General features: G+C 41.4%; 1 protein-coding gene across 1 annotated transcript in view; it reads left to right on the top strand.

Moving 5' to 3' along the window:
• Positions 1-17,872, top strand: part of POU6F1 (POU class 6 homeobox 1) — a 33,044-nt gene extending 15,172 nt beyond the window's left edge. The window contains 7 exon segments of the mRNA XM_078156875.1: positions 1-37; positions 646-890; positions 1,509-1,637; positions 1,967-2,167; positions 3,532-3,673; positions 4,249-4,417; positions 5,824-17,872. Coding sequence (XP_078013001.1) covers positions 1-37; positions 646-890; positions 1,509-1,637; positions 1,967-2,167; positions 3,532-3,673; positions 4,249-4,417; positions 5,824-6,169 — 1,269 coding nt within the window. The 3' untranslated portion in view covers positions 6,170-17,872.
• The last annotated feature ends 8,658 nt before the right edge of the window (positions 17,873-26,530 follow it).

Genomic DNA, 26,530 nt, shown 5'->3' with positions numbered 1-26,530 from the left:
GGGGGGATTTTCAAACCGCCTTTAGCTGGTTTGCAAGGTAATGGCACCACCCCCAGGACAACACCAAGGCCACTCTCCCTCTGCCCCACTTCGACCTCCCCTCCTGTGCATCCTCCATGCCAAGCTCAGAACCAGAAGCCCATCCTTGGGAAGACAATCCTAGAAACTGGAGCATACAGCCCAGAAACTCAGCCATGGAGGCCTCTGCACATCACAAGATTGAGGCTACAGCATCATGCGGTGGCCAAAGAGGCCTCTGGGCCACAACCACAAATGTCTGTGACTGTTCCCTTGTCCCTTGTCAGACTCTAAGAGGTCACCAGGTGACCAGCATCCTCAGAAGGACCTGAAGAAGAGTCAAGACCCGGTTTTAAAACCCACAAGTGTCTCAGCCTGATGGGAGGGGGTGGTTCTGGCAGATGGGTGAGAGATGTTGGCATGTGACCCCTTGCCTCCAAGGAGAGAGAGGCAGGGCAGCTGCCCTTCATGCCTCTGTCTCTCCACTGGGCTTTGTCTCCCATTCCCCTCTGGTCCCCTTTCCTCCTGCCTGCCTGCTGCCCTGTCTGTACCAGTACCTGTGGGAATGGAACCAGTCCGGAGTACAGCAAGACATTTCAGCGCCCCTGTCTCTGCCTTGCTCCTTAGCGGCTGCTGTCCTGAACACCGCTCTACCAGCTCCAGTGCAGCCTGCACCGCCCCTGCAGGTTTCCCCGCCTGTCCAGTCCCGGCCTTCCACTGCCCAGTCCCAGACGCTGTTCCAGCCCCAGCCACTGATGCAGACCCCACCTGCCATCCTGCCACAACCTGCTGCCACCCCTGCCCCAAAGCCAGCAGACACTCCTGCACAGATCACAGTCCAGCCTGCAGGCTTCGCATTTAACCCAGGAATCGTAAGCTACCTCCCACACCCTCTGCTAACTGGGTCTGATCCAAGTTTTGAGGCTTAGGAAAAAAGTTATTTCAAAAGGGGTAGGGAAATCCCTTTTTACCTCCCCCAGTTCAGGGGCTTGAGCCATGTCATTCCAAAGCATACCCAGCATCATCCAGAAACTGGCTCTGTCTTAGAAGTACTGCTAACTCATCCTAGAGACCACCGAATTCTGCCCAGAAGACAAGGTGAATTCTCCAGATGCCAAATGGGTTGGGTGATTGGAGTGGGATTTTTGAGGACTGAAGATGTCCTGTGAGATGTCTCTAGGATAGAAAAAAGGCAGGATTCAGATTAAAGCCAATGCCGAGGAATCTCATGCCTGAGTAATGAGACCAATTAGATCTTACCATCAGCCCAAGAGGACATTAGTTGCTACTCATCCGTCCTTTTCACCCTGCTTCTTGCCAATGAGCTGAGTCTAAGCACTCAGCCCTGAGTCTGGCTGGGTTAATAAAGGTCACATCTGCATAGCTCCTCTAATTCCCCACCCCCACACACCGTTCCCTCTTCCTTCAGGTCTTTGTTCTCCTATCCCTATCATTTGGGTTCTCATTTTAGTCATTTCCTCCTCCCACAGATCAGTGCTGCCTCTCTTGGGGGACAGACCCAGATCCTGGGCTCACTGACCACCACCCCAGTGATCGCCAACACCATTCCCAATGTGCCTGGGATCACGAGTCAGATCTTGACCAACGCACAAGGGCAGGCAAGTGGATGAGTCTAGAGCCACAAGTTGAACCATGGAAGGGGAGTAGGAGGTGGCATTAGAGTTGAATGTTTGTGTTTAGGGGATTCAGAAAGATTTTCTGGATAGAATGGAGATGGAAGGAACACTAAGGGGAGCCATTGAACATTAGAGCTAGAAGGGACCTTAGAAATCTTCCAGTTGGACCCCTTCATTTTACAGATGAGGAAACTGAGGTCCTCACAAGGCATAACCCATTGTCTGTCCACATGTGGATCTGGAGTGGCAGAAAATGATAAGATTTGATATCTGTCTTTAACCTCAGGCCTACTTTCCTTGTCTCTTTTCAGGTCATTGGAACTCTTCCATGGGTGGTAAACTCAGCCAGCATAGCAGCCCCAGCTCCAGCACAAAATCTGCAGGTCCAAGCTGTGACCCCCCAGCTACTACTGAATGCCCAGGGCCAAGTGATTGCTACCCTGGCCAGCAGCCCTCTTCCCCCTGCAGCTGTCCGGAAGCCCAGTACCCCAGAGTCACCTGCCAAGAGTGAGGTAAGGAAACTGCAGTGTTCTCTGGTAATCAGCCTGGGCCAGCCAGGCAAGGAAGAATATTTGGCAGTTAGTTAGTAAGTATTAAGTGCCTCCCATATGCCAGGCACCATACTAAGTGACAAGAATACAAAGAAAGACAAAAGACAGTCCTTGAAGGATCTCTCTGTTTAATGGGGTAAACAACATTAAAAGAACTAGGTACAAACAAGATGGGATAACTTGAACATAGTTAATAGACTGGGCAATGGCTGAACAGCACACAGTCTCTATTAGGATAATATTTTATGAACCATCAGTTCCTGGACTCACAATGCCAGAGCTGCCCTGGGAGTAAAGGAGGCCAGTGTCCCAAATAGGCTGTATGTAAAGTGTCTCGGGACTCGATTGTGGTACTTGAAGAGTCAAGCTGGAAAGACCAACAAACCTTGGTGGTTGCCATTATCATTGATGGTGGTGATGATGATAATGATGATGATGATAGTAATAGCTTACTTTGTAAGTTTGAGACTTGCAGAACACATTCCCTGAAAGAATCTTGAAGGTAGATCAGTTAATATCCAAGGAAACAGGCTTTCACATTCCCCTTGGGTTCTTGTCCTCACTCCGTACTCCTGTGTGTAGACTTGATTGGTCTGAGCCTGAAATGGCAACAAGAGATGCATTATGATTCTCGGTCATCCAGGGTCTGAAAGGTGTTAACTTCCTGAGCTTCTGGCATGGTGTTTAATTTATTTCAGAATTAATCAGGGAGGACTACTCTGGAACTCAGAGCTCTTCCTGGAGTGAACTGACCTCCCTAGAATGCCTTAGAAATAGATTTCATTCAATTTGCATTTATTAAGTGCCTACTATGTGCCAAGTACTGTACTATGCACTAAGATTTGGCATAGTAATTGTGGATGTCAAAACAAAAATGTCATTTTCTTACTGGTTGTCATATAGAACATTCATTCATGTTATAAGAAATTGAAGCGTTAACTCCTAGTCAAACCCATGTTGATTTATAGAATTTTTATAAACTATGCAATATCTCCACAAGTAAAAGTATGAAAATCTCCACAACTCTGCATTTCTTTTACTCACTAACAAATTACATTAAAATGGGGAATTCCGAATTATTAAAAAAGAATAAGAGGCATGTTTGATGGACCCCTCTGGTAGCCTCTTACTCCATGTGGGTGCTATGTTGGGCCATGATAGTATGGCATTGTTTCAATGCTAGCACAGAGAAAGGGGCCTCAGGAAATAGGGATTTCGTACTATTCTTACCCTTGAACTTATAGCCACTTTTCATTGAGATAAGGGAACCATCCCCCTGAGATCAGGTATTTTGGCAGCAGAAGGTGGGTTTGCTATCTCCTTAGGTGCAACCCATCCAGCCCACACCAGCTGTGTCTCAGCCAGCTGTGGTCATCACCAGCCCAGCCCCAGCGGCCAAGCCTTCTGCTTCAGCTCCTATCCCTATTACCTGTTCAGAGACTCCTACTGTCAGTCAGCTGGTGTCTAGTAAGTATACTTGGCTGTAGGTGGGGCTGGGGAAGCAATTGGAGAGTAAGGGTCTTCCATCGGCATTTCTCCTCTAATGGCTGGTCTCCTCAAGGGCCCCACTGACTGTTTCTGTCATGGATAGATGATGAGAGAGAGGGCAGATTCCTGGGATTGGCTTCCCTATCTCCCATTCCTGTTAGTCTAGATACTGGGCATAATAGTGGAGGCTGGTTGTTTTGCCCTTCCCTGTTGAACCTCTCACCCAGTATTTGAGGAATGTGGTATCTGGGGTGAACTGCTTAGAAAAGGGGAAATGAAGAATTAGCCATAAAGAGAATGGGGGAGGGTCCATGGTCAGAGGTGGAAGCTTGTGGAGCTGCCTCCCTGGCTTCACCATGGTTAGCCTGGCTGACTATGAATACCCTTCCTGCTCCTCCCAGCCCAGCCTGAGCTTAGGGTTGGGGTCACTGGTGTCTGAAGGATGCATGAGCCTTTTGCCAAATAGCATGGTCTCTTGCTGTTGCTCTTGCTGCTGCTGTCTGTGATAGTTCTCATTTTATGCACCCCACCTGTGGTTCCTTCCTCTGGCCTAGAGCCCCAAGCCCCAAGTCTGGATGAAGATGGGATAAACTTAGAAGAGATCCGGGAGTTTGCTAAGAACTTTAAGATCCGGCGGCTCTCCCTGGGCCTCACCCAGACTCAGGTGGGCCAGGCTTTGACTGCCACAGAAGGACCTGCCTATAGCCAGTCAGCAATATGCCGGTGAGTTCTAGGTAGGGTCTTCAACAGTGTAGGGGGAGCTGATGGGAGTCCCTGGCTGTACCAGAGTTCAAAGATGCCCATGTATCCTGTCTTTTTCCCTATACTCCTCACACATGACTTTTCCATGATGAGGAAAGTGTCCTAAGGGTATGACTTGAATCTTTAGAGAGCTTTGTAACTGCTAGGATTCCTCTAAGTCATCCCATAAAGCCTGAATTCTCTAGGGATTGAGAGTCAGGTTCCTCAATTCAGGGCTTCTGGAGAAAAAAGACGCTATAGGTATTCAGGTACTTAGCCACAAAGCTGAGAGCCAAGGTCGGATGCTCATCCCTTGATTATGGTCCTGCACAATACTGTTGTTGTTTTTTTCCTGCACAATATTCTTAACCCACTTTTGCTTCCATATCCTCCTCAATTCAACCCAACGATCAGTTAATCAGCACCTACTGTGTTTAAGGCATAGCCATTGGCCAGGGGTGGAAAACCTGCAGCCTCAAGGACACATGCGGCCCTCTAGGTCCTCAAATGTGGCCCTTTGGCTGAATTTCAGGGCAACACTTGGGGATCTAGAGGGCCACATGTGGCCTCGAAATTGCAGGTTCCCCACTTGTACCCTACTGCTGGGGATATAGAGACAAAAATGAAAGCAAGTTGCTGTATTTAAAGAGCTGACTTCCCTTGGAGAGGAGGGCTAGGAGCTGAGGCAGGGGAATATAGCATCCCTGTGCAAAGTGTGCTAATAAAGCAATGGGACTGATTATTCTTATATCCTGCATAAATAGACTCCCAAGAGTTCTAAGAAAGGAGTTCTAAAAATGTTGTGAGTAGATCCCTGTGTCATCTGCCAAAGTGACTATTTTTGAAGGAGACTATTTATATTTGTATAAGTTCTGATAAATTTGTTTAAAAGTCATTCTCAATCATTTTAGTCATGTCTTGGACATATGTTGAGGGAGAGAAATGGTCTTCCTTGTCATTTCTTAGAATCTAGGAGAGTCTGACAGTTCTAGAAGTTCAGACTTAGGTAAGAGTGAGGGAAGATATTGGTGGCAAAGTCCTTCTTATCCCATGTGAGGGGAACACCTGAGTTGAAGGGAGTCAGCTTGGTGAAATGGAAAGAATACTGGCTGGGAGTCAGGAGACCTGGGTTCAAATCCTAACTCTGTCATTTACAAGCTGTGTAACATTAGGGAGCTTATTTTAACTTCTATGGGCCTCAGTTTAGTTACCTGTAAAATGAGGGGATTGGAGTTGATGGCCTCTAAGGTTTTTTCCAGCTTTAAATTATGGTGCTATGCCTTTGGGAGCGAAGGGTTATGATTGGGAAGCGGGGCGGGGTGGGTTTGGATGGGTCCAGACTACCTCAGCCTTCCATCTCTGCTTCCCTGGGGCTGGGGCACCTACAGGTTTGAGAAGTTAGACATCACCCCTAAGAGTGCCCAAAAGCTGAAACCTGTGCTGGAGAAGTGGCTGAATGAGGCAGAGCTCCGAAACCAGGAGGGCCAGCAGAACCTGATGGAGTTTGTAGGTGGAGAGCCCTCCAAGAAACGGAAACGACGCACATCCTTCACCCCGCAGGCCATTGAGGCCCTTAATGCCTACTTCGAAAAGAACCCTCTGCCCACTGGTCAGGAGATCACGGAGATCGCTAAAGAGCTCAACTATGACCGAGAAGTTGTGAGGGTCTGGTTCTGCAATCGACGCCAGACACTTAAAAACACCAGCAAACTGAATGTCTTTCAGATTCCCTAGGGGCTTCCTGGAGAAGACCACTCCCCTCCCCGAGGGCCTGCGTTCTAGCACTTTGTATTCCTCCCCTGGCACCCAGCCTTCAACTGCCACTCCCTGACTGCAGGTGTAGCTGCATGAATCCTGGGTCACAGTATCCAGCAGAGGGCTGCGTGCATGGCTAATGCCCGGCTCCTCCCTCCACCTGTGCCCCATGGCAGGGACAGGGAAGAGGAGCAGTTCTAAGGGCCCCAGGTTCTTGGAGCCAAGCCAAGCCGGAGGAGCTAATGATCTCTGGAGAAAAGCACTTTGCAAAAGTGATTTTAAGGGGGGGAATTCTAGTTGGGAACCCAAATGCCTGCCCCTATGAGGGGTTAGCAAGTCCGAAGGGACACTGACCATTATGCTCTTGTTTTTTATGACGTCCTCTGCCCAGCCCCCACTTCTCTTTTAGGTCCCTCTGTGGTTGTGTACAGAAGAACCCAGCCTCATTGAGCCTCCTGATCCTGACAGGTGCCCTGTCCTTTTTCAAAGCTCCATGGGACAGGAATAAATGAAGCGTGGGGTGCTGTTCAGGAGATGGGTTCCCATAGCCATGTCCTTGAATGCTGAACCCCTTTGTCACATATCTGCTACCTACCACTCCCTTATCCTTCCCATCCCTACCATTGTTCTTTTGGAAACAAATTGCACTAACGCAGATTCCTTTATTCCATGGTTCTAATGGGAGGAGAAAATAGTGATTGCTAGGCCCCTAGCTACCCATGCCTTCAGTGGAGCAGAGGTCCTGGGTCATTCTAGGGACCAATCAACCTCCCAGACTTGTATATAATGTCAGTCCCGGACCTTTCCCTCGTTCCTTCCACCCCCAACACCTAAGGAGAGAATTGTGCTTGGGCAGAGTGTGGTCTGGAAAACCCTGCTGCCCAAGCAGTAAACTTTGGAGAAAAATGAGGAAAAGAATGTTGTGTCTTCCTCCTGTCAAGCACAGCACTGGGGCCTCCCCTGAGGAGCCAATTAAATTACAAAGCAAACAAACCCAGACAACCAGGCCTGCCTCAGGAAAAGGAGCAAAACTCAGCAAGAGCTGATACTCCTGCTTCTGACATGCTTCCCTCTTCCTGTCCCCTCACCAGAAGATTGAACTTAAACTTTCTCAATTAACTTCTTGCCCTAGACTCTAGAGATGAAATTCTCTTTGTTCAGAGGCCCAGCGCAAGTCTGTATGTGTAAATTCACCCTGTTACACCCCTGAATAATTTCAGATATGCTTTAAAAACAAAACACTGGCCTGCTTCCTTCTCCAAAATATTACTCAGTTTTCTTTAGCTATCATAACATAGATTTGGCTGTGTGACTTCAAAGGGTCAGACGGGACTTGTTTTTTTAGATAAACCTGATTTTGCTTACACAACTTAGCACTCTACATCTCCCATTCTCTTACTTACTGAGTCAGGTCCCTAATGACAAGAGGGTACACCCTAGGGTTAGCCCACTCCCAAGTCCTCACATGCTCTTCCCATGGTTAGAATAGACTCCTATCTCACAAGAGGAGATTGTCCATTGCCCAGTTCACCCAAAATTTGGCTTACATGGAGAGGCAGCTTGGCAAACATAAGCCATGATCTTGCAGCACACATTGCAATTATGAGATCCTCTTCCTGCTCCAGATTTCACTGGCATGCTCTACTTTTCTCCCTCATTTCCAACTCCCAGCTGAGACCTCCTAGCCCTGTGCACTGTTAACATTTCTTAATGGCTCTGTAGCCCTGCCAGTGATTGAAGGACATGCATGTTCAGGGTTATTCTCCCTCATTCAGACCAAATCACCTGAGAAAGGAGAATGTGGTGGGGGGAAGAACTAGGATTTATTTTCGTTCACATTGCCTAAAGAGGAAGATAAACATGAGAAAAGAAGAGAGGAGTTGTAGAGGGTTATGAGCCAACATCACAGAGAACATAGGGAGACATCCAGGGATTCGCCTAGACAAAGTTTCAATTTATGTCCCATTTTAGTCTACATCTGCACTCTCAGAATTAGGTTAAATCCTGAACACCCTCTCAGTGGTGATCAGGACTCATACAAACGATGCTTAATAATATCTGCAAATTGCCTTGAACCCCAGTGACCTAGGTGAGACTTAGCCTGACTAGCTTTTCTGTCAAAGACAGAGGTTTCAGGAGTGGGAAATGTGATGTCACTAATGGTGGGGTAGAAACAGAATTCTTATTTTCCATCACTCCCCTGGAAAAATATACAGACAACCCCACCAACCAATGGGAAAATAATTGCTAACATTTATATAGCGCTTTAATATTTACAAAGTGCTTATTATCTATTATTAGCTTATTATGTCATTTGATCATTACTAAATGCCTCACTGCTCTTCTAGGTAATTCTATCAGTGGGAGTTCCAGGTCACTGTCTCTTTGAATCTTTTTCATTGTCAGGCACTGAGAGCAATTGGAATGAATTTTGGGAGCCTTTCTCTGGACTTGGAATCATAGCCAGTGGCTGCTAAGTGCATAATGGGTGAGAGGGGAAGAGGAAAGATGATTAGCTTTCTCTTTTTTTCTTTCTCTTTAAGGAGAAAGTCTAATTCTGTAGTTTCAAGGAGCTGATCCCTGTGCTGGGCACAAGGACGTGACATTCCATTTCAAAAAGGAGCAGAATAGTGGTCCCAAAAACAGTTGCCTAAAGGAACAGTGGGGCTTGTCGGTCATAACCGCGAGTGACATACAAAATAAATAGGCATCCAGATAGACCACACAGCACAACTAGGACTAAACATAGGAGGTCATGGCATTTCTCGGTACGCAGACACCCAGATGCCCTCCCACCTCATAGATCATACTTTGTTAAGTCCATTTCTCTCTGTGCTTATCTATCTGTCATGGGGCAAAGTCAGACCCTATGGAGTCAAGTGACTTCTTTTTTTTTCCAGTAGGGTGAGAGGAGAAATATTTGATGTAGTTGTGTGAAATAAACAGTATTTTTTTTCTTTTTTCTTTTTCTATCAGTCTAGTTGATTATCATTCACTTGAGTGGAATAAGATTCTATAGGAATCAATATCTGAGTCCAGGCTTCTCTAGAAGAGTAGTAGTAAATAAGATGTTTACCTGGCTTTGGGCTTTTCCTTAGTGGACAAAATGGAGAGCTGAGACTGAGGGACAAACAGAGCCTCATTCTTTACTTGTGTATTTCTTAGGAATTTGGAGTTGTAATGTTTCTTCTACTTTAGGTTGCTTTTCTGGTAATATCTACTTAACTTTTGCTGATATGAAGTGAGCTTCACCATTCCTTTCCTCCCATGTCCCCCTAAACAGCCTCCTAACTATGATCAGATAACTCTCAGAAAAATCAAAATCCCCCAAATTCTGCCCAAGGTCTTTGGATCAAAAGAATCTTAGAATCATTGACTCATCAAAAAAAATTATTGATATATTTTTTTCTAACACCTACATTGCCCAATATTTCCAAAAGAGGGAAAAAGCAGTTTAGCAAAACCAACCAACACATCAAAATAGGCAGTGTTGGCTCACTCAAAGTCCCTGACCTCTACAAAGAAGTAGAGGAGGTATATTCTGATATCTCTTCTTTGGGAACAGATTTTGTCATGATAATTTCACAGCATTCAATTTTGATTCTTTTGTTACTGTTGTTTCTATTTATGTTGTAGTGCTCATATATATTGTTTTCCTGGTTCTGCTAACTTCACTTTGCATCAGTTCATGTAAGGCTTCTCATATGCCTCTGTGTTCAGCATAGTAATATTCTGTTACATGCATGTGCTGTAATTTGTCTAGCCATTGCCCTATCAATGAGCATCTATTTTATTTCCAGTTTAAGGCAGGTAGGTAATACAATGGATAGAGTGCTAGACCTGGAATGAGAAAGACGTAAGTTCAAATCCGACCTCTGACACTTACTGGATATCCGTGTGACCCTGGGCAAGTCACTTAACCTCAGTCTTCCTGAGTTACCTCATCTGTAAAATAGGGATAACAATAACACCTATCTCCTAGGGTTGTTATGAGGATAAAATGAGATAATATGTGTAAAGCATTTTGTACACCTTAAAGTTATATGTAAATGCAAGCTATTATTATTCTTTGCCACTACAAAAAGGGCTGCTACAAATATTTTGGTGTATATGGGGAGAATCATTTAGTCTTAAAGTTGGAAGAGACTTATGAATGAGGTCAGCAGGTCCAGTCCTCATTCCAGCATCTTAATAAGAGCTGTACATTGACCTGAAATTGTGTAGGTAAATGTCTGGTGGGGTGATAAGGCATTTATATAATGCCACATAGTTTCCAGACCCATTTCGTCACCCTTTTAGTTATCTCCATTTGGGGGCGGGGTGAGGAAACTGAGGCCAAGAGAGATAGAATGACTTATTCTCACATAGCTATTTCATGGCAGCATCCTAACTGATGCGTTTTCCTCTATACCACAATGCCTTCAAACTAGATTATATAATAGCATAGGTCAGTTAACCCCACCTAAATTAGAACTTCTTCCAGTTTGTATGATCTGACTTCCACGAAACCCTTCTGACTTCTACCTCTCTATCAGCTGAATAACAATGGATGGGCTCCTAACTTCAAGCTACTGAGAGAGTAAGTATAGGAGAACCAGCTTAGTTGTGCTCTGGCTGGAGTAACAAAATATGCCGAAGAGTAACCTAAGTTCTAAATGACCCAGAGAAGTTAGTGTAGAGACAGATGAGCAGCTCCTATAGGTGAAGAGGGGCAGAACTATGTTTTCTAGCTGATTAGTGTAGTGTGATTCTCAGGCAGCATAAGAAGATGCCCTTGATAATATCTAGCAATCTAGCTATCAAGGAAGGAATGGGGCACTATTATTTCCTGCTATGGTAGCCAAGGAAATCCTTCATAGCCATATATGGGGAGGGAAAATAACTTTTAGGGGCAGCTAGGTGGCACAGTGGATAGAGCGTTGGCCCTGGAGTCAGGAGGAGCTGAGTTCAAATGCAGCTTCAGACACATAACACTCACTTTAGCTGTGTGATTCTGGGCAATTGCCTCACCAAAAAAGAAAAAAAAATTTAACACATCAGAGGAATTGTTCTTGATTGAAACAGGAAAACCAACAAAGAAAACCGATTGGGAAAGGAACAGAAACTGAAGCCTTTGGAAGTTGTCAGACCTTCCAGGCCACTGAAACTTCCCTTGGTATTGTCTTCTATCAGCAGCGACCTAAAGAATTCTGCAATGTTCCTCAGCAGAGACAGTGGTCCTCTCTCTCTCTTGAGCCTGTGAAATGGGTGCTGGTTTAAGCCTCAGAAAGGGTCTCTACTTGCACATGGAGAAAATGATGAATCTGGTCTCAGACCAGATACTTGACATTTACCAGCAGTGTGACCCTGGGCAAGTCACTTAACCCCAATTGCCTTGCCAGAAAGAAAAAAAAAGAAAATGATGGATAAATTTAAACATAGAAATGTTTGTGAAAGTAGAAAGAGGGTAAGGAGGAAGGAAAGGCTGGCTAGGAATACTTAAGCCCTTAGGCTCCTAAGAATTCTTTTCTTTCATCTAAGGTTGTTCCTCTTCACCCCCTACTCTATCTTTTCAAAATGAAATTTTTTGTCTTTATTCATTTTTAAAAAATTTTCATTTTTTTTAAAAGAAAGAAAAAGATTGCCAACATGAGTGTCAATGCCACTCAAGGTTCCACATTTTGATGACCAGGGGGGAAAAGTTAAATGTCTTATTGATACTTTTTTGTCTTTACATCATAGTCCTGCCTCCAGATTGAACTTTCCCTTTGTAACAAATAAAAATATTCAAACAAAAAATATTTGCTACAGAGACCAGGTCTGACAATGTATCCAATATTCTATCCTAGTTGTCCCACATCCCTCTGCTATGAGAGAAGATGTATCTTTTGTTATCTCTTTTTTGGGACCTTTATTGGTTTTTCTATCACACACAGTTGAACTTCCTTTCCATGACATTTTCATTTGTGCTGTTGTAGTCATTGTGTATATTGTTCTCTTGGTTATGTTTCTTTTCTGCATCAGTTCATACACATCTTTCCATTTTTCTCCAAATTCTCCATATTCATCTTTTTTTAACTACCACAATTTTGTTCAGTTTATCTCCCAATAAAAAGAGATTCACTTTGTTTCTAGTTCTTTGCTACCATGAAAACTGCTACTATGAATATTTAGGTATATGAAAGACTTTTTTTTTCCTGTCCCTGACTCACCTTGGCAATCTGCTCAGTATTGGGCATCACTGGGCCAAACAAAAACTATGAACAGTTTAGTCACTTTTCTTCCAGAATTCTAAATTGGAATATAAAATGGTTGGACTTTTTGACAGCTCCACCAAATTGTTCAAGAGTATGCTGGTCTACCTGCATGCAGTACATCCTACATTGACTGTTCCCAACTTGAAACCAAGTTGTTTTATTTAGTGTAAGAAGGCTGATAAATTTGATGCGTTCCATAATTAACCTGATGAGATTACAGTGCCTTTGTTAATCAATCAACTGGCATTTTATTAAGTACCTACTAGGTGCTAGGTACTATGCTTGGCACTGGAGATACAGATATTGAAAAAGAAACATTATCTACTCTGAAGGAGCTCACATTCTATCCATTCCATAGGGTGTTGGGGTAGGAGAGGGAAGGAAATATGTACGTATGTAAGTGTATAGAGAATAATTACAAGGCAATAAATTCAAAGTAAATAGGAAGGATTCCTAAAGAATTTGAGAAACAGGAAAATTTGTATGAACTGATGTAGGATGAAATAAAGCAGAATCATCAGCATTTGGAGATATCAGCAAAGGCTTTTGTATAAAAGATAGTGCTTGAGCTTGGTTTTGAAGAATAAAAAGGATTCCATGAGGAAGAAGTGAGGAGGGAATATGCTTGAGGCATTGGGGATGGTCAATGGAAAGACCCTGAAATGGGAGATTGAGTGTCATGTGTAGAACAGAGAGAATGCCAATACAATGAAGGAAAGAGAGTAATATATAATGAAGTTGGAAAGATATTTTGGAGTCATGTTTGAAGTACTTCAAAAGTCAAAGAAAGGAGTTTATATTTTATCCTAGAGACAAGGGAAACTGGAATTTACACACCCCTCTGTGTGTGTGTGTTGTGTGTGTGTGTGTGTGAAATACTAATATCCATGTGTAAGGAAAATAACTTTGGTAGCTGTTACAGAGGTTGGATTATGATAGAGAGAGATGAGTCAGGGAGACCAATTAGGAAGTCTTTGGTTAGTCTAGGAGAACTGTTAGGAGGCCTTGAAATTAATGGGTAGTTTTGTGAGTAAAGGGAAAGGGTTTGATGCCTGATATGTTGAAGAAGTAGAAATAACAAGATGACAATTAATTGGATATGTGGGGTGAGAGAAGATGAAGAATTGAGGGTAACATTGAGGTTATGAACCTAGGAGATTGGAAGAATGGTAGTACCTTTGAAAGAAATAGGGAAATTTGGTAGATTTTGAGTTCTATTTTGGACGTATTTTGAGATATCCCTGTTTGAAATCTGTTAGATAGTTCATGGGAAAAGTTGTTTAGAGTCATCTGAAGAACACAGCCCATGAAAGTGAGCATTTCTACTGCTTACTTACTGAGAAGACACACGGAACTGCTCAGACTTGTTTCCAGTCGGGAGAGACAGACTCTTACCAGAACTGCCCTTTTCCTGAGATCCATGAACTTAAGTTATGAAACAGCTTGGATTTTTTCTCCTGGGTTTTATCTAGCAAGGGAGAGAGGTTAAGGGAGGAAATTTTTCCTCTTCCTCCTTTCCCCTAGGAATAAAAAATGGTGACTTGACACTATGAACAACTTGTCTTTACTCAGGAGAGAGTTCCTGGATGACTGGTTCCAGGATACCTTCTGTTTTTCTATTTCCTTTACTGAGCACAGGTCAGAGATCAGAAACTGTACTCATATGGACTGGTCCTTGAGCCTGATTCAAAGGGCCATTATCTCTTTTTGTCTCTTTGCCTTCATTTTAGAGTTTTACATGGGAAAATGTAAATAAAGGTTAGGTATTGTTTTGGATATCCAGTGGATATCAGGCAGGCTGGATTGTATAGTAGATAAAGCATTGAACTTAGAGGAAGGCAGACCTGTGTTCAAATCCTGAGTCAGATGTTTACTAACTATGTGGCCCAGGGCACATCACTTAACCTCTCTGTGCCTCAATTTCTTCATTTGTAAAATGAAAGGGTTGGACTCAAATCACCTCTAAGGCCCATTCAGTTTTAAATCTATGGTTCTCGATTCCCACCCAATCTACAACATGAAAATCTAGTAAAGGACATCCTTTAGTTTACCCATCACAGAAAATATGTAGAACACCAAAGACTTGTAGGAGTCTATGATGAAATACAGAAAAATAAAGCATTCAAATGACTCACTGGGCTAACCTCAGATGGTAGAGACAGTTTGAGGAACTCATAAAGATATACTGTCCATTCATCTCAACCTTGTAATGTCCAAGCAACTTACAGCAATAGCAGGGTTAGCAGTATCATGGGGAAAAGGACAATATCTTTCAGTTTTTGGGCCAAGCATAAACTAAGGGAAGCTAGCCTGTAAAAGGAAGAGTAGTAAAAAGGAAGCTGTTTCTCCTTTGTTCTCAAAGAGGACCATGCCATCAAGGAAGGTGATGCCATGACATGCAAATGAATTGGATTTAAGTGAGGGAGGGCTGTGCAAAGTCACCAGCCTCACTTTCTTTTCCGGAGCCACCTTGGTCCAGTGGCCAGATATGGATTAGGACAATTGGAGATGGCCCAGGCTTCAGTGGGAGACTTTGACCTTTTCAAGCTAAAGTCTTTAAGAGGTCTCAGTACAACTGAGGCAGCACCTATTCAGTGATTAAGGCTTTAAAAATGAGTCAAAGAATAGTTTTTTTTTTAAATAGATCTAGGAAGGGAAGACCCTTAGGGTTTCTAGCCAAAACAGAAATAATTGTTATTTACATTCATTCTGAGCAAATCAGGGCCCAAATAGTGATCAAGTAGGGCTTGGGACCAGAGTGATTTGCGGTTAAGGCTGGTCTTTAAGAGAAAAAAACAAAACAAAACAAAAAAAGTTTCAGAGATTACAATTTACATTCCCTTTGGGCAGAGCATGGGAAGGTAAGGGTATGATACCCTATATGTTGAAAGAAGAAGGAAAAGGAAAGAGAAAGGAAGGAGGGAAGACAGACAGAGAAAGAGAGAGAGAGAGAGAGAGAGAGAGAGAGAGAGAGAGAGAGAGAGAGAGAGAGAGAGAGAGAGAGAGAGAGAGAGAAGTACTGGGAACTTCAAAAGATAAGGGTACAAGGGGATCCACCTGGAAAGAATTCAAGCTCTTAAGCCTTCTTTTGGTCAAAGTAGCAAAGTTTATTGTACCCTAGGTTCCTAATGAATCTGCAACTTAATGGGGGTGAGATTGATACTTATATACAAAAAAGACAGTAAGAAGATCTGGATGGGATTAAGGAGTGTTAAATAGCCTGGGGTGGGCCAGATGTGACAGTGAAATGAGTTAAGTTGTCTGGGGTAGATCAATAGCCACTGTGAAAGGAGTCTAGGGTGAGTCAAGAACCACTGTGAAAGAACTGTTGAATATCTAGGTGGCCTGAGATGGGCCACATGCCTCTGGTGAGCCTCAATGATCTAGGCTGCTGAAATGTGTGGGAAAATTCAGGGACTGGGCTGTTTTCAAAGGCATGGTCTTTTCCCTTTAGGGGTTCAGGTTCCATCACCTCATCACAAGAAAGTGATGCAGTTTGGGGTTGCTCAGAACCTCGAAATGTCAGAGTACAGGGAAGTGTTCACATGGAATGAATTCATGCACTCAAACCATCTTCCTGTCAAGGGGCAGTTTATTGTAACACCAATAGGAGCAGGCAGGGTGTATTGGAGCAGGCAGGTTCCTAGTGAACCTGTACCTTAATGGGGTGGGACTGATGCTTATATACAAAAAGGATAGTGAAAGGATCTGGATGGGTGGGATTAAGGAGTGGTAAGTAGTCTGGGCCAAGAACTACAGTGAAAGGACTATCAAAACTATCAAACAGGCTAATTAGGTGATCTAGATGGCTGCAGTGGGCCAGTTGCCTGGGGCAGAGGGACAGTGATCTAGGCTGCTGAAATGTGTGGGAAAATTCAGGGACTGGGTTGCTTTCAAAGACATGTTCTTTTCCTTTTAGGGGTCCAGGTCCCATCACCCGGAAGGAAGGAAGAAAGAAAGAAAGAAAGAAAGAAAGAAAGAAAGAAAGAAAGAAAGAAAGAAGGAAGGAAGGAAGAAAAAGAAAGAGAGAGAGAGAGAGAGAGAGAGAGAGAGAGAGAGAGAGAGAGAGAGAGAGAGAGAGAAAGAAAGAAAGAAAGAAAGAAAGAAAGAAAGAAAGAAAGAAAGAAAGAAAGAAAGAAAGAAAGAAAGAAAGAAAGAAAGAAAGAAAGAAAAAGAAAAAGCAAGCTGTGTTTCCCAAGTGGAAGTTTGGTCCCTAGTGGCCAGCTCCGTCTCTACTCACAGAGGTTGCTATTTGTCCTTCTTTCTGGAAGAGGATCATGACATCAAGGAGGTGATGCCATGAAATGCAAGTGAATTGAATTTAAGTGAGGGAGGGCTGAAGCTGAGCCTAATGGGCTTACTGGTATGAACATTCTCCCACCTCTTGCCTGAGAGATGGCAGGCCTCAGAGCTAGGTCCCAAAGGAGCCTTTCAGTCCAAGGGCAGGAAATTCTGCACTTTATGAAAGAGCATAGTAGTGCCCCAGCCAAGGCATACAGCTGAGCCAGAAAGAATAAGAGAAAAGCTTAATTTCCTTTCTTTGGGGTTAGGCTCCCCCAGGATTGAATGGGTAGAGAACCAGGGTTCTTTGTTGGAGAGGGTACCCCTCTTGGGCCAAAGGTGATATGTATATATTATAGTATATGTTATAAGATATTCGTTTAAATCTAATTTCTGCCAAACTTCTTCCCAGTTTTCCTAGCAGTTGCTTATTTTAAATGTTTATCTTTTTATAATGAACTTGGCAAACATTAACTAACATGAATATTTAAATATACAAAGAATAGCGAAGGAAGATTTCTTGCATATGAAAGTGTCGACTTCTGTTACATAGTTTCTTCAAAGTATTAAATTTCATTGATTTGCTTATCTGTGTCCACCTTTTCTGCTTCTGCTTTTTCTGTGTATTTTTTAAAATGTTTCATTGGCACTTTTTTCTATTATTTTCTTTTTTTTTAAACATTATTATTGCTACCCATCAACTCCTCCCTAAACTTCTTCCTCAGTAGAAAAAGTCTTCCTTGTAACACATAAGTATAATTAAGCAAAACAAATTCAAATATTATCTGTGTCTGAAAATGTGTCTTATTCTATATGTCTACTCTATCACTTCTCTGCCAAGAGGTAAGAAGCAAACTTTATTAGCAATTATTCTGAAGTCATGATAGAATTTGGCAATGATCAGAATTCTTAACTTTTTCTTAGTTTTTTCCTTTACATTATTATAGTCATTGCAAAAATTATTCTCCTGTCTCTTGCTCACTTTATTTTCTTTGAATTCCTACATTTTTTCTTAGATTTCTTTGAATCTAGTCCTTTTGTCATTTCTTATAACACAATAAAATTCCATTACACTCGGATATGAAAATTTATTCATCCATTCTCCAGTTGGTGGGCAACCACTGTTTCCAAATGTGTACTGCAATAAAAAGGGCTGCTATAAATATTTTAGTCCATATGGATCTTTTTTTTCTGTCTTTGACTTCTCTGGGCTGTATTCCTAGTAGTGGTATCACTGGGTTGACGACTATCCACAATTTAGTGACTTTTGATTCTCGTTCCAAATTGCTTTTCAGAATAGCTGGATCAGTTCATAAAAGTTCTTTTTGAAAAAGCACTCCTTTTCCCAGTAATTTATATTCTTGGATTCATTAAAAAACTGACCTACTCTTTTTGGTTGCTTTTGGTTCTTACTCTGTTATATTGACTTATTTTTCTGTGGTTTGTTTTCTATTAACTATTCCCAAATAGTTTAGAATGACTCCTCCTGCTCTAGGACTATGTTCTCTTGATTAGTGAGAATTCACTATATCTAACTGGTCCCAGATCCCACCATTACCAAGGCTACTCTCAGCTGTTTTCTTTTCATGCTATTCATACAGATGATAAGTGGTTTCCCACATATGTACTTTCACCCCTTGCTCTGGGAACACTAAGCAAATCAACACTAGCATTCTTGAAAAAATGGTTATCAGTTACTTGCCTTTTGACTCTGCTCAACATGCCAGTGACTTCCCAGAATGAAATATCCCTCCCTGGCCACCACTCTCTTATATGTGATATCTTCCCTCTTTAGACTGTAAGATTTTTGAGAACAGGGCTGTCTTGCTTTTTGTATTTATAACCCTAGTACTCAGCACAGGGACTGGCACATAATAAACAGTGAATAATAAATGGGTTTTTTTTTTCATTCATCTATTCATTCATACTTCTTTATAATACTGCCTGGGGGTTGGTAAAGCTAAGGTTCCTTTACTTCTGCTTTTTCTCATTATTTCCCTTAAGATTTATTTTATTTGTTTTATTTTATTCTCTCCAATGACTGTTGTTAAGATTTTGTCTAATTCAAAGAAGGATCTTTTTTATATTTTGATTAATGTAGCATTAAATCTATAAATTAATTTAGGCAGTAATGTCATTTTTATTATAATGACATAGCCCAATCATTAACAATGAATAGCTCTCTAATTATTTGTCTCTTTTTACTTTTGTAAAGAACATTTTGGGGGCAGCTAGGTGGTGCAGTGGATAGAGCATCGGACCTGAGTTCAAATGTGACCTCAGACCAAACACTTGACACTTATTAGCTGTGTGACCCTGGGCGAGTCACTTAACCCCAATTGCCTTAAAAAAATTATTTTAAAAAAAGTGTTTTATACTATGTTTATATAACCAAGGACTTCTGAGTACCATATGTCTTATTAGGGAGCTCTTATTTTCAGTGGGGCATATCAGTGGTCCCAACTGAGGGTGGCAGAGCCTTTTTGTTGTGTCTGTTTATTCTGCCACTCCACATTTAGTTTCATCAGATAGTTTAGAAAACTAAGCCTTTCACAGATCAGTATTCATCCTGTTTTTCCTAATGGCCCAGAATTTTGAACTGGATTATGTAGAACATGACATAGACTGCTTTAGTTAATTAACTTAATTTAATTTTGTTAATACTTGAAATCGGAACCTTTTGAGGAAAGTAACTTACATTGGTAGACATGGCCACTATATGGATTTGTTTTGTTTGATGATATTTATTTCTATAAGTTTTTTTTTATAGGAGGGGGGGAGATGCTTAGGTGAAAAGGAAGGTCTGCAATAGTAATATTTTTAAAAAGGAATAAAAAAGGGGAAAGGCCATAGAAACTTTTTTTAATGCATAGGAGAGAACAGAAGGAAATTTAAAGGAAGTACAGAGAAACAGGATAGCTTCAAAAATAATGTGTTGCATGTATAACCTATGTCAAATTGCTTACCTTCTCAATGTTGGAAGGAGGAGAAAATTGGGAACTCAAAATTTGAAAAAGAATGTTAAAATTGTTTTTACATGTAATTGGGGGAAAAATAAAATATTTTTTAAAAAAAGAAAGAAAGTAATGTGTTGGAAGAGAATGACTCCAAACCATCTATAAGCAAAATCTCAAAGAAAAACATAGCTTGGGCACAAACTCAAATGGAATTCCTAGAAAAGATGAAGATTTCAAAACATTATTAATTGAGAGTGCTGGAGGCCAAATTGGAAAAGAAATGAGAACTATGGAAGAAAGAATTGGAAAGGAAATTAATAGGTTGGCAGAAGAGGTATAAAACCTTACCAAGCAACAAACTTTCTGAAAATTAAAATGAACCAAATAAAAAATGACTCAATGAGAGAATAAGAAATATTAAAAACAAAGCCAGAAGACTGAAAAAATATAAGAAAACTAATAACAAAAATAGCTGATATGGAAAACAGATCGAGGAGAGAAAATTTAAGAATTACTGGCCCACCTGAATGCCATCAGCAAGAATAATTTACCCAGAAAAACTGAGTATAATGCTAAAAAGGAAAAAATGCCTCTTTAATGAAATAGAGGACTTCCAAGCATTCTTGACAAAAAGATCAGAATTGGGTAGAAACTTTGAAGTTTAAACACAGGAAACATAAAAAGGTAAAGGCAAGCAGGCATAAGGGACTGCACAAGAATGAATTGCTTTGGGGGGAGCTACGTGGTGCAGTGGATAGAGCACCAGCCCTGGAGTCAGGAAGACCTGAGTTCAAATCCAGTCTCAGACTAGACACCAGACACTTGATACTTACTAGCTGTGTGACCCTGGGCAAGTCACTTAACCCCAACTGACTCAAAAAAAAAAAAGAATGAATTGCTTACATTCAAATACAGAGAGATGAGGTATGTGTTCCCTCTGAACCTTATCGTAATTAGGGGTCATAGTAGGAGAATCTAATCAGACAAACCCTGGGAATGGTTCTATTAGAACTTGATAATCTTAAGAGAAGAATAGAAAGAGAAATACTCTAGGCCACAGAGGTCCCCAAAATGGGTGATACCATCCTCTGGGGGGTGCTGGAATGATGAGGGAGGTGGTAGTAGTCTTTGGTGTAATTAGGGGGGGCATTGAATAAAAATAAGGGGGTGGTGGAAGTATAAAGAAGAGAAGAAAATTTTGAAAAACTACTTGTAGATGTTTCATCTGTTGTGTAACACAGTTAAGGTCATAGTGATTACATTATTTTCCAAATAAACACACAAAATGAAAGTTATAACCCATCAGTGGTCAAGTCCTCTGACAGGTCTTAACAAGCAAGTGTTGGAAGGAGAGTATGTTGTACATTGTTAGGAAGTCCAGCATGCGTTGGTAGGAATACATGCATGTAATGGCTTGTTTACAGTATGATACTATAAAGTTACACGATGCAATATTGCGTCATCAAAATTTCAATGCAAGAAAAAACCCACATGTTTACAATTAATTATTAAATTTAAGATATGTCATTTAAAAAATTATATTTTTTGAAATGATGCAATTTTTTTAAAAAAGCTAAAGGGTTAAAGAAAGTGGATTTACAATGGGGTGCCAAGTAATTTTTTTTAAAGGGGTAGTAGACCAAATGAGTTTGGGAACCTCTGCTCTAGGGGGAGGGATTGGTTCTAACAAAATAAACTCTGAGGATGTACAAAAATATTTATAGCTTTTTTTAAGGTGACAAAAAAATGAAAATAAGAGAAGGTGCTCACAAATTGGGGAATAGCTGAACAAGTTCTGATATATAAATGTGATAGAAAACTATTGTCACATAAGAAATGATAGTGATGGTTTCGGAGAAAGTTAGGAAGACTTGCATGAATTGATACAGAGTGAATGGGTAGCTAGGTGACACACTGGATAAGTGCTGGGCCTGGAATCACGAAGACCCGAGTCCAAATCTGGCCTCAGACACACACTAGCTATGTGCACGTCAAATAAGCTAAAGAAGGAAACGGCAAACCACTCTAGTATCTTTGCCAAGAAAAGTCCCAGTGGGGTCATGAAGAGTTGGTACATGACTGAAACAACTGAACAACAATTAAATAAACAGAACAATTTATACATTGAATGACTTAGGAAACATATTAACAAACCACTACTCCAGAGGACCAATGATGAAATATACTACCCACTATTTGATAGAAAGGTAAAGAATGAGACATATATTTGGGGCAGGGTGGGGTGGGAGGGGACATGGACAATGTGGAGATCTCTTTTGCTCAACTCTTTATGTTTGTAACAGGGAGAGTTTGGGGGTGGAAGAGAAAGAGGATTTTTGCTTATTAAAAAAAATATAGAACACTACTATGGTTTTTAGTTCTTACAGATTACAAAATTTTCTCAATGAAACCCCTTGTATTTTTTTAAAGTTAATTCCCCTTTTCTATCCCTTTGCAGAAACAGATATGGACATAGTCTAAGTGTGTACAAAATAGCTCAAAAGAAATTCAAGATCCACAAATTTAGAGAATCCATCTCAAATGTTCAGATGGGCAATTTTTGCCCAATCTGTGGTAGAGCATTCTGAGTTCCTATTGGTTTGATCAGCCACAATTGGACATATTGTAACTTGCTTCTAACATAGTGATGTCATTTTGGTCCTCTTAGAGAACGAAGGACAACAACCAATTAACTTGGTAGAGGTCTCAGTGCTGCAGCAGTAACAATAGCCCATATCTGTCTTGTTTTTCTGCTTTCCGCAAGCCTGGAGGAAAACTTATTACTTAATCAAGAAGTGTAGCACACGATTCAGTCACCAGATGGCACTACCCTCAAGTCACTGGTGGAGTGGTTTCATCAAGGGCATCCAGTATTCATGCATTGGCTTTGCCAAAGCCTAAAGTATCCCCATGTCTTACCACAGGGCAGTCAACCAACCAACTTTTACTATTCTCTATCCTATTACTTTGCTGGAAAATGATGCTGGCCAGCATCAAAGAAAACAAATATTGATACTAATACTGTCCTCTTAACATTTAGACATATCTGTCAGAAATCATTTCATTTCTATCTAAGTCACTTTTAGCTTGCAGAGACATATGCCCAAACTGGCATGATTCTCTATCGCTTCTGACATGACATGTTCCAAAGAAGATTTCAGCTAATATTTATAGGAGTCTTGAAAAAGAAGGAGATATCTTAAAATATAATACGCATTAACTTTCCAGAATTGGAATAACCAAGCTGCCATTCCTTTCTTCCTGGACCATTTCTATATAGTAATCAATGGGGTCCCTCCCATAGATCTCTATCAATCCAGAATCTAGATTAAATGAGACGCAGAATGAGTAGAAGATGGCACTTCCTGTGGGACAGACCCTCATCCAGTCAGGGAATAAGGAAAGGAGAAGACCCTTCAGTCTGTTCACTTAACGAAAGGCTTTTTTATCCCAAATCTAATACCTACCTTTTCTAGGGGTCTTTTCCAAGGGTCTGAAAAGGGCTTCAGAGGAAAATATCTTTTCTTAATATTCCTAGAGAAACTAAAGAGGAGAGGTTTATTTTTTGTTTTGGGGGGGGTTTTTGCTTAGGCAATTGGGGTTAAATGCTTGCTCAGGGTCACAAAATTAGTAAATATTTTAAGTGTCTCAGGTCAGATTTGAACGCAGACTCTCCTGGCTCCAAGGGTGAAGCTCTATCCACTATGCCACCTAGCTGCCCCTAAAAATGAGGCTTTTAATATGCTTCCACATCATATTAAAGTTTTAGACTAAGAGAAGGGACATGGAATATTACTATGAAATATGAGAATTATGAAAATTTCAATATGGCTCTTTCAGTGGCTACATCTGTGTCCTCCATTTGGGAAAGCTCTAACTCTTCATCAGCATTCTTACTTTTAGTGGCCATGCCATGTGATTTTTAAAATAAAGTAAGATGAATAACAATAAAACATTGTTTCAGAGCAAGAGTATAAGGAAGCTATTCTATCCAATCATCTAATCTACCCCCCACAACCTCCTCCTATGATGGCTGAAGGGTCAAAGAATAAATTTTGTGTTTGAAATTCACTAACATCAGCTCTGCAAACAAATGAAGAAAATGGTGTTAAGCACCAGGATTCATGGCAGCTGTAAGTCTGATTTCAGAACACTAGTTTCCCACAGCAAAGCTGGTCTCTCACCAACACAATGACTAGCCTCATCCAGCATTGCTCTCTGGCCACAACAATTCCTGGGTCTGTCTAATTTCTGTTCTAGAATCTCTGTTCTGCTTTTCTATCTCCACTGCTGTAAGTCTCCAAAATCTGTCCCACGTTTACCTTGTTGTATCAGCAAAGGTTGCAATAGCAGCAACCAACTTCAGGTTGTCCACCTCTTCCAGAACTTTTAATTTTGTAAGCCTTGGTAAGCTCTTGGCCACATGGAAAACATTACATGGAACAGCAGACCAAAAGTCTCCAAGGCAAAATCTAACATCAAGCTGTGGGGTAGGATCGAGTGACAACCTCATGCAACATCTTGTTCCATTTCTCAGCTTCTGCTTTCATCCTTGTTACTAATTCATTTGAAGTCAATACTGCTTTTGATAGCTTTTCATACCCTAAGGACTGTAGTATCTCTGGTGACCTTTCAAGCTGTCATAGGGATGAAATTTTGAAAGCCAAGTTACACAGGGAAGGTGTTTCATCTGACATTTTTTCATAGACATGAATAATTTTCTAGGAAACAGCATCCTGATCAGAGAATGAAGATCCAGAAAATTAAGTCAAAATTGTCTTCCTGAAGCCTGGCATGTCACTTTTATATCAACATGATGGATCTGGGTAAAGCCTGAAGATAGAGGATATCCTCTCTATTGTTTCTAGAAGATTACATTCCTTGGGCATGCCACTGAACAGAGATAGAGTTCTGCCCTCAAAACCCTAGGAGCATGGAAAGAGTGGGGAGCTGACTGGTTATAGACTTCTAAAAGGAAGGAAAGAAACAGGCATTTATTAAGTGCCTACTATATGCTAGGCATTGTACTAAGCACTTCACAAATATTATCTCATTAGGGACTATTTCTTTCTCAACCATTCTGTGCAGCTCTAAACACCACACCTTAAGTGGATGAAATCTGGCCTCAGACCAAACACTTGACACTTACTAGCTGTGTGACCCTGGGCAAATCACTTACCCCCAATTGCCTAAAAAAAAATTTTTTTTAAAGACTATACTACTGACCTAAACTAAGTCAGCTTAGTACATTTAAAAAAAACTTTAAAAAGATTTTTAGATAACAATCATTTCCATTTCCTTTTATGCGTAAAGAACAGAGTGCTCTCTCCACAACACTGTACTAGTTTCTTAAAGGTCTTGGGATCTCAGTTCTCCTCACTGTGGAACTCATTCCTTGAAGATCCCCTGCTTTAAAGTTCAATCACAGAATGTTAGAGCTAGAAGGAACTTTCAGAGATCATCTAGTCCAGGGTTCTTAACCTTTTTTTGTGACAGGAACCCACCCCTTTAGCAGTCTGGTGAAGTCTATGGATTCAGAAGAATGCTTTTAAAAGTACGTAAAAATAAAATACAGAATTATGAAGGAAAGCAATTATGTTTCAAGTTATGAAAACATTAAAAAATACAAACATTCACAAGTTTTTTTATTAAGAACCTTTGATCTGCTACAACCTTATGTTACAGATGAGGAAACTGAGACACAGAGAAGCTTACATAACATCACACAGAAAATTAGTAGGAGAGGTAGAATCTATATCTTATTGTTTGGGATTGGTATAGTACAATAGAAAGAGCACTCTGGAGTCAGAGTACCTAGGTCCAAACTTTGCCTCTACCTATGTGACACTCAACCTTCCTAGGCCTCAGTATTCTTATGATCTCCTGATTTGTAGGGCTAATCGAGTTACCCCACCAAACCTCCATTTTCACTGAGTGTACAGCTACTTTCCTTGGGAAGTTGGAAAGTTGGGAGATAAACATAGCATATTAAGTAGGTTCTCAGTCTTTTTTGTGTCATGCTGCTTGGGCATTCTGATGAATCCTGTGGACCCTTTTCTCATAATTTAAAAATGCACACAATAACATACATAGGATCAAAAAGGAAACCTAGAGTTGAACAGGCTGTCTCATTTGGTCCGCACAGCAACCCTATGAGGTAAGTGCTATTATAACACATTTTTACAGATGAGGAAATCAAGGCTGAAAGAGGTCAAGTGACTTTTCCTGGGTCACACAGCTAGTGTCTGAGGCAAGATTTTAATATCTAACATTTATATAGTGCTATGTGCCAGGAACTGTGCTGGGTTTACAATTATTATCTCATTTGATCTTCACAATAACCCTGCAAGGTAGGTGCTAATATTATTATCTCCATTTTACAGATGAGGAAACTGAGGCAAACAAGGGTTAAGTGACTTGCCCAGGGTCACACAGTTGGTAAGTGTCTGAGGCAGGATTTAAACCCATGTTTTCCTGACTCCAGATCCAGCACGCAAGTCATTGAGCAACCTAGCTGCCTAGTTACATTTTTTAAAAAATTTAAAAATTCATGGATTAATTAGGTTAATAATGTTCAGGACCAGGTTTTGAGGACACGCGACCCTTATACAGAAGGCTGTCGGTCAAAGCCAAAGGCAGAGAATAACCCCAACGGAACTGCAGAAAACAGGACCTGGAGGGACTGCGGGGGTACGCAACTCAGAGCTCTCTTCTCAAACCCCCTTAGTCCCGCCCCTGGAGGTGTACTGCCAATCTCTGCCGCAGAGAGTGATGGTCCCGCCCCTCATTGGGGACAGCCGGAGAGACGTCACGGGAGTTGAGGCGGCCCCACTCCGGGAAACGCACTAGGATTGGTTAGCCCGGAA

This window comes from Phascolarctos cinereus, unplaced genomic scaffold (assembly GCF_003287225.1).
Source record: "Phascolarctos cinereus isolate Bilbo 61053 unplaced genomic scaffold, phaCin_HiC Scaffold_1;HRSCAF=81, whole genome shotgun sequence".
Lineage (NCBI taxonomy): Eukaryota > Metazoa > Chordata > Mammalia > Diprotodontia > Phascolarctidae > Phascolarctos > Phascolarctos cinereus.
The sequence above is the reverse complement of the archived record's forward strand: the minus strand, read 5'-3'. Positions and strand labels throughout refer to the sequence as shown.